Below are 10571 nucleotides of genomic sequence, written 5' to 3' on the forward strand. Positions count from 1 at the left end.
ACGTATCTGCACATTTCTTGGACGTGCCCAGGGCTCCTGTGTATGGACACCTGTGCCTTGATTGCCCTTTGGAAGCAGTTGAACTGGGAGGATCTGCCCAGCAGCAGCAGCAGCAGCTGCTCCAAGCTGGGCAGGCGCCTGGCAGTGCTGATTTCCAGAGGCTTCAGTGTGCCAGGTGAAGCCAAGGCAGGAGCGGGTTGAAAGGTGCTGGCGCTGCTGCTGCTCTGTGCCAGAGAGCCCTGGCTGGGCAGGGCACGGCGCCCACTGCACTGCGGGCTCCTTCTGCTGCCACAGCTGGGCACAGCTGCCAACAAATCATGACCACTTGGGCTAAAAACCAAGGGGTTTGTGGAGGCTGCATTGCTCTGCACACACCTGGGCCACCTGCAGCACAGAGCTTTGGTCCCCAAAAAGGGAAACCCAAGGGAAAGAGCTGGAACAGGTTTCATTTTCACCTTTCTTACCTGCTCAACTGAAATGGCCTAGATGAAAGTTCCCAAGCAGGGCTTGATCCCCACTGCCAGCTCAGGCTTGGAAAGGAGGCATGACATTATTTCAGTGCTGGGTGAGTGGGGAATCTCATCCCTAACATGTCCATACCCGGCAATCTCACTTCCTCGTTTGTATCCATGGAACTAAGACAAATTCCTTACTTTGCTGAAACTCACAGGCTAAACATTCTCCCAAAATTTGGACATATTTAAATCACTTCTCAGAATTTATTGACATGAGAGAAGAAGTGTCCTGAAGGTCCCCGGTGGTTGTTCTCACAGGTTCAGGAGGAGAGCCATGCACAAAAACCCTGAGACACAACTGGGGTTGCAAAGCAAATGTATTCTATTAGTTGCAGTAGCAAATAATACATCCCAAGCTCTGGATTCCTAAAAGTCTGTGGAGCAGGAGAAGGAGATGAAGCGTGGTGCTCGGTGGGAGGGGCAGGTAGGCAATGCACTTTCAGGACATCCCCTGGATCAAAGCGGTGTGCATCTCATCCTTGTCATCCCTCCACCCCAGAACCAGGCCTTACATCTCCTGCTCAGGAGTGAAATTTCCCCAGTTCCAGCATCAGCTCACACGTGCTGGGTGCATGAGATGAGGCCACGATGGCTCACCACACCGACCCCATGCCAGCAATGGCTCCATTATGCATTGCTCCTCTTTCAAAGGTTAGCTGCCCGCTGCCTGACTAATACATTGTTCCTCTTTCAGGGGTCAAGTTCCCATGCCTTAAACAATACAGTTTTCTTCATTGTCTTGTCAACCTGCCCAAACATGGATCAAATATGGCAGGGCCTCTGTGGCTAAAGGACACAAAGAGATACTCACAGAATCTCTTGACTCCAAGAAGACTAAAGAAAAGAAATTGATTGTTTACAAAGACCTTGCTTCTATAGATTCTGAACAATGTCCAGGGATTGGAGAAGAAGGTTACCAGGTCTCCATCCCACTGGCCAGGCTAGAAGTCAATCAGTTGACTCTCATCAGAGAGGAATGTAGAAAACAACGACTGTTTATAGTGCAACTGTGAAAACTCAGCTACAGAACTGTAAACATCTCACAAAAAGCTCACATAATATGGCAACAGGCCTTGGACACAGCTCTGGTCCCTGACACGGTTGTTTGGGGAACATTCCCATTCCTCAAATTCTCCTTTGCTGCTCAAGTGCCTCCTAAAACCCCTTTCTTGCCTTGAATGCATTCCAGCTACCTTCTTAACAGAGCCACTCTCTTTATCCTCAGGGCTGATAGACACTTGCACACATGAATCACTGCAATGGGAGAATACAGGGTTCAGCACTGTCTGTTCAAGCTAAAGGAATTTGCAAGATTAAGCCCTATTGGTTGCATTTGAACATTTTCCCAGTGCCTCGCCTTCCTTTCCTTGGAATCCAACACAAGCATTTTATCAATAAGTCCTGCATGTGCTCTTGCTGAGTGAAGCTACATCGCATCTTTCTTTCAGAAATTAATAAAGAAAACGCAGATTGTCTACCAAACCCCTTCTGCGCCCTTCCAAAGCAGTTCACTGCTCAGGCACAACCCTCAGGCACAGCCCTGATTCCCTCTCTGCCAGCAGCTCAGAGCTGCGTTGCACAGTGCTCGCTGTGTGCCAGGCAGCAGAAAGCAGTCTGGCCTGGTGCCCCTGAATACTGCTGCTGCAATGAAAGCGCTGTGCTAACGTCTTTACACATAATTGGACGGGTGAAGGCGTGGGTGTTAATCTTGGAAGTGGCTCTTAATGTCTCTGCTGACTTTGGGCAGGAGTTTTGTTGCAGGGCTCAGACAGCTTGGCTCCTGAGATAGACAAGGGTCTGCACAAGCCTGAACTTGGGAACTTTGGGGTAGAACAGGAGGTTCAAGGGGGGAATATGTGGAAGGCAGTTTAGGAAGGCTGTACCTTCCTCGCACCTCAGCCAGAAGGGAAAGGAAGAGGGCAACATGGGGCAGGGAATTCAGGATAAAAGGAGGGTGCATCTTTGGAAACCTCAAGAGAGAAAACCCTGTGGGAGTGTGCCCTGGTGGATTCTCTCCCTTTATTCTAATAAAGTGGAAGGGACTCCTCTGTCTCCTTTTTGGACATAACCATCTGGTGTTTGTGGATTTTCCTGACAACTGGGGACCCAGTCCAGGATCTTTCCACCATCTGGGGATGACACACGGCAAGAGGAGCTGAAGGTGCCTCACCCAGTTTTGGTGACCAACTGCCTTTGGCGCTGGCCGGCACCGGGCAATTGATGGGGTACCCGAGACTGTCCAGGAGCCAGATGAGAGGTGGAGCAGGGGTCTGTGAACATCCACAGGAAAGCACCACTGGACATGGATGCACAGAGGGAAGAGTGAGGGAAAGTTGAGAAGGGTCTCAGCAAATCTCAACTTTGGGGAAGAAAACATGGCAGGACACCCAGGGTGGGCAACAAAGGAAACTCAAGAAAGGGGTCTCCACTCTAGGGATGACGATCCCAAAATACCTCAAAAGGGTTCTTTAGGAGAATGTTGAGATGGTTTGCACATTCTCCCAGAGTTGGTTAAAAGGACGTGGTCATCCAGAGCGGGCAATAAGAGGCACTGAGAAAGGGTTTTGGCAACGGGTGCCCAAAGGGAGCAATATGGTGTTGTTTTGGAAAAGGATTGGTCGAAGAGGAGTGTGGAGAAATAGGGTTAAGGCAAGTAGCAGTGGGAGGCTATGCCATAAGGAAAGACTGGGAAGTTCTCTGCCTTATCTTCAAAACCTGCAGTCTAACACACGGCCAGCTGCAAGTCTTTTGTGTTCCCAGCTCCCTGGACAGAGAAAACAGGGAAGTATTCCTCCTACACACCCAGCCCTCCCCAGGTCATCATAGAAGGAGGGTGGAGTATTTGGGTGTTGTAAGGGGGTTCCTCTCTAGTGAGGAGTGCCGAGGCTGGGAACAAGAGCGTGGCACCGGCAGCACGGGCTGGGGACCTGTGGGAGGGGTGCAGGAGTGACCTGAGGCTGTGGGACAGCCGGAGCTCAGCTCCAGGAGGTGCCCAAGGCCACAACCTCGGCGGGCAGGGGCTGCAGCGGCCCCCGGCTCCAGGAGGGAGCAGTAAGCGCCGGCCACCTGCCCGTCCCTCTGGCATCGTTGGCTGTGCCCCGTCGGCTGAGCTGAGCCGAGCCAGCCCCTGGTGCTTTACAGAGCTTGTGGTGCCGGGAGAGTGGCCCAGGGGTGGACGGGTGTGCTGGGGGCAGGTCTGGACACCGCCACTGCACGGGGAGCGGCTCTGACATGCACTGTAAGGTACAGCAAGTTGTTCTGCTATTACAATAGGAGAGATAATGTGTCCTAAGAGCTTGGTCTGATACACAAACACTTTGTTTGGGTCACAAGGAACTCACTAGGGAAATGGGGGATTTTGAGCTGTGGGAGAATGAGCACCCACAGGCAGTAGCAGGTGGGCTGGAGGAAGGGCAGAATAAGTGCCTGGATTAATTGGTTAGACAGATACAAAAGAAGGGATGAGGAAAAGGTAAAGATAGAGGCAGTTATAATGGCAATTTTTACAACACTTGACAGGAAAAAGTGCAGGGAGCACCAGGACCACAGGGAAGGGGATGGCCACCAGGACAGCAATTGGGAAAGAATGAAACATTAGGAATGGGTTGTTCCTTGTGTCAGGATCTTTTACTGTATTTTGAATTTCAAGCCAAAGGGAGAACAATTGTTCAAATGTTGTTTTCATAAGTGGGAAAGGTGTGTGTGCTAATTTGAGTTTTTCCAGCAAATAAAAGTAACACCGGGACACCCCTGAGAGTTTGCTGAATGTGTGAGGTGGGTTTGAAAAGCCTGAGTTCCTGATTATTCCTAGTTGTGATTGTGGTTGTCTGGGAAGGAATTTGATGACTGGAGTTGAGAACTCAAGTGAGTGCTGTCAGGGGTAATGGGGAGGCTAACAGTGCTGCAAATGCTGGAGTGAACCCAGAGGTGTGGCAGTCCCAGGGAAAGATGGAAAACGGGATACAGAGGGTCTCCATATGACTCTGAAGTGATCTGGACAATTGGTGTCTAAAAGGCAATAGCCTCTTTCAAGGGAAGAAAGGAAGGGCTTGCAGCCTGTTGCTGAACTCAAGGTGAGTCTTTCGGAATCGTCTGTGTCCCCCTATAACACTGCTCTCCTGTCACTTACAGTGCAGGACCTGAGAATAGTAGGTGAAACTATTAAACACAGGCACTCCACGATCTTAGATCCTTGTACCATCTTGAGTCGGGTTCCCTCCTCACACTGGTGCTATTCAGTACTTGATTTAAGGGATGCTTTCTCAGGATGCCCTCTTACAGAGCACAGTAAACTGTAGTTTGCCTTTGGGTGGGAACAAGAGGAAAAAGGGAGCAGGGACAATCCTTCTGCAGGGGTGTACAAAAGCACCAATCTTATTTGGGTAAGCCTCACAAAAGCTATGAAAGGAGTTTAATAGCTCCAATAACTCCACCCCTAGGGATTAGGTTATTGCAATATGTGGATGACCTGCTCCTTTCAGGAGAAAAAAAAAGGAAGTGGTGGAAGAAGCCACTGTGGAATTGTTCCATTTTCTGGCTGGAGGGGAGGTGACAGAGGAGGTATGAATGATGCTGAAGAAGGTTCCAAGTGTCAGCACTTGACTGTCTTTCAGTACAGCCTTTTACACCCTTCACCTTCCATGCATTACACCTGTGTGCCCTCTCTGCCCCTTTGTGCTTGGTCAGGACACCCCAGCATTCCATGTTCCTTTGCTTTCAATACTGCTCACCTGTCCTACACAGCTGGAGCCCATTAGGGATGAGGCTTGGCCACAGCCTCATTCCCAATCACCACAAACTCTGTGCCTACAATTCCCCCTTTTCTTTTCCTTTTAAATGAATGCTGTGTTTACCATCCTTCTACAGGACCCTTGAAGAAGAAATAGCAAACATGGTGCAAGTATCTTTTTGTGTAGGTTCTACTAGCTCTGGAAGGCGTCCGTGTACTGACCTTGATTCATTCCCTAAACCTGCAGGACATATCATCCAAAATTCTTATACCTGCACCTATAGAATATTGACAATATCAATAGCTGTACAGCTTTATAAAGCAACATACACAAATAAGCTAAAGGCTGTAAGTAAGGATATTAACAAAATCAACAGCTGTATAATTCTATCAAAAGCTATACAACTTTAACAACATCAATAACTATACAACTCCATCAAGTAACATCCAAGGATAAGATCGAGTCTGTATGTTCCCATCACCTGCACGTTTTTACAAAAAGTGTGTTAGAATGACAGGCATTGTACACGAGGGAAGAACAGTAAGATGACTGAATGTAAACACAGCTTTCTAAACTCTGGCCTGTGGGGTTTCACTTCTCATTCCCCCTTTTTGTTTTTGAAGAAAGGCTTTAAGTGTGGAATGAAAAGGTTCTAGAATAGCTTGACCAGTTGAAGAAATACCAGTGACGTGCTGAACACCCCAAAATTGCAAGAATTGTTGGGTGCACTGAGCTACATAACCAGGTCCATTATCAGTCTTACAACACGTGGTACATCTAAGGCTGCAAAAGCACCACGCCAATGCGAGATCACATCTCTTGCCTTCTCTCCTGCATGCACAGAAGCCCAGCAGGCCTCAGAATAAGTGTCCACAGGAACATGTACATATTTAAGGTGACCAAACTCTGAAACATGAGTGAGTGGTACCTGTCTTTCTGTGCTGATATGATAGAAATACCCATTCCAAGAAATGCCAAGGATCGTGCCAACTGTCATGCCATTGGGCTATGAGGCCCACAGGATGGTCTTGAGATAGTAAAATAGATACAGAGAGCTATGGTGGCAACCACTCTCCAAGCTTTTTTCCCTTGTATTGCTAATCCTACTTGCCTCAATGCAGCGAGTGCTTCTGGTGACAAGCCGCTGGAAGATAACAGGGATCCCCTTTTAATAAATCAATGGTACCAACAGCACATTCAGCAATCCCAACAATGGTCTGACCCAATTCATTGTGCCTAGCAATTTTGCAAGTCATTCAATGTTTGTACAGAATGCTGAATGATCAGCATCTGAGGTTCAACACTTTGGTCCAAGATTTCCATTCCCAAACACTTCCAGGGAGCTTGTCACTGTGTGTTCTCAGGAGCAACACACAAACCACAGCTTGGTAAAGCCTCTTGCATTACAGGCATTACCAAACCGTAGAACTGAGCTGTTCTACACTTGGTGCAGCGACTAAAATATCATCCAGATACTACACTGACTTCCAAGACACTCAAAGTTGCTTTTTCACTGTTCAGAGTCCCCTAGCTCTGCATTAGTTTGAAGGCTGTATATGAAAACCTGTATATGTCAAAGTCACGGAAAGACAACTAGAGCAAAATGCACTGCACTACATTTCCCTATCAAAAAGTAATTTTACACCAAGTTCTGATTCTCTTTAACTCCAGTAGATGTTACAATCTACTGGTTTTCCTGATTTTCCTTTTGAGGAAGCTGCCTATTAAATGAGTAAACTACCTATTGAATACAGTATTCTCAACCGAAAAGACAATACAAAGTGCACAAAACAGAGTTTTGCAAACATGACTGACTTGAAAACTTAATTTTCACATGCTCAATGGGAGAAAGTTAAGCTTAAATCAACTTAGTTTATTATCTTATAAAATTTGAAATTAGAATTTTAAACAACCAACAGTTAAATATTGTCAACATGCTATAGCACAAATCACAAGTACAGTTTAACCACTAGTCTCTTATTAAATTATCCCATTTATTATTATTCAAAAGAAAATTCTGTTTTTACTCAGCCCAGTCATCTGTTGCTTCTCTGGAATATAATATTATGGACATGAGCCAGCAGTGTGCCCAGGTGGCCAAGAAGGCCAAAGGCACCAGGCCTGGATCAGCAGGAGTGTGGCCAGCAGGAGCAGGGCAGTGATTCTTCCCCTGTGCTCAGCACTGGTGAGGCAGCACCTCGAGTGCTGTGTCCAGTTCTGGGCCCCCAATTTAGGAAGGATCTTGAGATGCTTGAGCATGTCCAGAGAAGGGCAGCAAGGCTGGTGAAGGGTCTGGAGCACAAGTCCTGTGAGGAGCAGCTGAGGGAGCTGGCGCTGTATCCTGGAGAAGAGGAGGCTCAGAGGAGACCTCATCACTCTCTACAAGTCCCTGACAGGAGGATGCAGCCGGGTGGGGCTGGGCTCTGCTCCCAGGGAAAGAGTGATTGGGAATTGGCATGGGCTGCCCAGGGAGGTGCTGCAGGCACCATCCCTGGAGCTGTTGAAGAGTGCCAGGCTCAGGGTGACAGGGTGCTGTTGGGTCATAGGCTGGACTTGATGATCTCACAGGTCTTTTCCAACCTGGTTAATTCTGTGATCCTGGCCTGTGTGGTCCCAGTTTTAGGGAAAACTCCCTTCCAATTCCTACAAACACCCCCAAATCCTACCAAGCCCTAAATTTCCCCCCCAGATGACAGTAAAACCATTGGAATGAGAGGTCTTGATTCAATTTCTTTATTTTTATGACAATTTCAGATGTTTGTAACGGATGAAAATGCATCAAATAAAATCAAGATCAAAATAAAAGGAGTCACTTATCAGCATCATGAGAAAATGTGTGGGGTTGGGTTCAGTGCATGGAAGAAGAGGGGTTTGTTGGAGGGGTTTCCACCCCAAATCCTGGTCTTTGCCCCAGTCCATCACCATTTGGCTGTGGAACACACCCATGGGCCACAGAGAAGCAAAATCATGGAACCACTGAGGTTGGAAAAGACCTCCAAGACCACCCAGTGTTGCTTGATGCTACAGGAAGAAAGGATTGGACAGAAGAGCTGAGACTTTCAGGGTTGAAAGTCAACAAATCCACTCTTCCCAATAAATTCCTGATGTCATTCTGAGTCCTCATGGAGGCTCCTACTCCTGCCTTCATCCAGGTGCCTGTGGGGACCAGGAGGACATGGAGATCACCAGCCAGGTGTCTTCTCAACACAGATCACCCAGAACAGGGGTCACCAGGTCTCTGACCGACCGGAGTCACTGGGGATCACCCAATGCAGATCCTCCCATTGGGGATGGAGCTGGAGACACACACAAAGCTCTTCCTGCACTCAGGACATTTGCAGGACTTCTCTCACAGGTGGGTCCATTTGTGTGAAGTCAAGGCAGAGCTCTGAGGGAATCTCTTCCCACACTCAGGACACTCGTAGGGCCTCTCCCCCGTGTGGGTGCGCCGGTGGATGGTGAGGGTGAAGTTACACTTGAAGCCCTTCCCGCAGTCGGCGCAGCTGAAGGCCTCTCCTCCGTGTGTGTTTTCTGATGCATGAGGAGATTTGAGCTGGTCCAAAACCCCTTCCCACCCTCGGGACACTCACAGGGCCGTTCCTCACTCTGGGCTCTCTGCTGGCAGATCAGGCTGGACCTGTGGCGGAAGCTCTTCCCACACATGAAGCACTTGCAGGGCCGTTCCCCTGTGGGGATCTCCTGGTGCTGGATCAGGGTGCAGCTCAGGCTGAAACTCTTCCCATATTTCCCACACTCGTAGGGCTGTTCCCCCGTGTGTTCTTGCAGGTGGATGAAGAGGTGGGAGGTGTGGCTGAAGCTCTTCCCACATTCCCAGCACCTGTAGGGCTTCTCCCCAGTGTGAAGCTGCTCATGGACCACCAGGTTGGGTCTCTGGATGATGCAGAGGGGGGTTCTTTTCTCCTCAGAGCACCCTGGGCTGGGTTTGGAGCCCCTCCCTGAGGGGGATTCCTTTGGCTTTTCCTCCCCATTGGATTCTTGCCCCTTGGAGCCACTCAAAACGGCCTCTTCCACGAGGTTCTGCTGTGGGGATTTATCCTCCCTGGTCTCTGTCCACAGCTCAGTTCCTGGGGGAGGAAGGGACAAGTAAAGGAAGGAAGAAGGAAGGAAGAAGTAAAGAACAAGGAGAGGAAGGAGGTTGGAGAAGCAAGAAGGAGAGAAGGTATAGAAGAAAAATGCACAATGGAGGGTGAAGGAATAAGGAGAAGGAAGAAGGAAGATGAAGGAACAAGGAGAAGAAAAAGGAAGGAACGAGAAAAAAAGAAACAAGAAGAGACAAGGAGAGGGAGGAATGAAGAAGAAGGAAAGGAAGGAAAAAAGAAATGGAATGAAAGTAATAAGAGAACAGAAGAGGGAGGGAGGGAGGAAGGCAGGAAGGCAGGAACGTAGGTAAAAACATAATGTAGGAGAAACACAAGGAAGAAGGAGAGGAAGGTCAAGGAGAGGATGGGATTTGCCTCCATGCCAGAGGGAAGGGGAAGGATATCCCCCCCAGTCCATCCCTGGCAGGAGGGCATCGGCAGCAGCGTTGTCCTGCAGCCAGGGGCAATGCTGGGCTGGGGCATGGGGAAGAGGAGTGGGGGAAAAGGGGCGGTGACCTCCTCCTCACCTGCCTGGGGCTCCCAGAGCATCTTCCTCACTGCCTCTTCCTCCTCCATTCATCCAAGGCTTGGGAATGACAAGTCTTGTTCTGCAGGGAAAAACAAGGCGTGAGTGCCTAGGGTTGGGGGTTCCTCCTGCCCAAGTCCATCTCTAGAAGTCACCAGGTATCTTGTGTCCATGAAAATCTCCAAAACATCAGGACTCAGAGGAAAAAAATCCCTCTCTGGGGTTCCCCCATCTCTGGTGTCTCCACTATGGGGTTCTGGGTGTCCCCCTTCTCCTGGATGCTGTGGGTCCTGCAGATATTGGAGGTCCCTCCTCTGCAGGGTCTCTGCCTGCTCCAGGCTTCCAGGGAATCCCAGGGGTCCCCCCTCTTTGTTCCCCCCACTTTGGGATTCTGGGAGTCCCCCTTCTCTGGGCTGCTGAGGGTCCCATGGGTCCCCCTCTCTGGGGTTGCACTAAGGGATGCCGAGGGTTTTGGGGTCCCCATGTTGGTGTCCCAGGGATTCCTCCTCTGCAGGCTCATCCCTTGTCTGGGCTGCCCCTTCTCGATGTTTCCCTCACTCCCGGCTCTCAGGGTGCCCCCTCTCCAGGGGCCCATTCCAGGGTCCGGGACTCTCAGGGCTCACCCCTTTTTGCTTTCCCCAGTCTCAAGGCTGCTCCCCCCGCCCTTGGCGGTACCGGGCGATCACCACGTGGCTCGGGG

General features: G+C 49.6%; 1 protein-coding gene across 1 annotated transcript; it reads right to left on the bottom strand.

Annotated features, from left to right (window-relative positions):
• Window positions 1-7969: 7969 nt before the first annotated feature.
• Window positions 7970-10221, bottom strand: LOC120747899 (zinc finger protein 773-like). The gene is made up of 2 exons (XM_040053949.2): window positions 9873-10221; window positions 7970-9330 (listed from the first exon to the last, which is right to left on the bottom strand). The coding sequence occupies exons 1-2, from the start codon at window positions 9919-9921 to the stop codon at window positions 8621-8623; spliced, it is 759 nt and encodes a 252-aa protein (XP_039909883.1). The 5' UTR covers window positions 9922-10221; the 3' UTR covers window positions 7970-8620.
• Window positions 10222-10571: the final 350 nt, after the last annotated feature.

The sequence above is a fragment of the Hirundo rustica genome, unplaced genomic scaffold, assembly GCF_015227805.2.
Source record: "Hirundo rustica isolate bHirRus1 unplaced genomic scaffold, bHirRus1.pri.v3 scaffold_279_arrow_ctg1, whole genome shotgun sequence".
NCBI classification, from domain to species: Eukaryota; Metazoa; Chordata; class Aves; order Passeriformes; family Hirundinidae; genus Hirundo; species Hirundo rustica.

Excerpts from the sequence above, each read along its gene's own strand:
- LOC120747899 (XM_040053949.2), bottom strand. The coding sequence starts at position 9,921 with ATGGAGGAGGAAGAGGCAGTGAGGAAGATGCTCTGGGAGCCCCAGGCA. Across the intron at positions 9,331-9,872 it reads GCTCTGGGAGCCCCAGGCAG|GAACTGAGCTGTGGACAGAG; the intron begins GTGAGGAGGAGG and ends TTCCTCCCCCAG.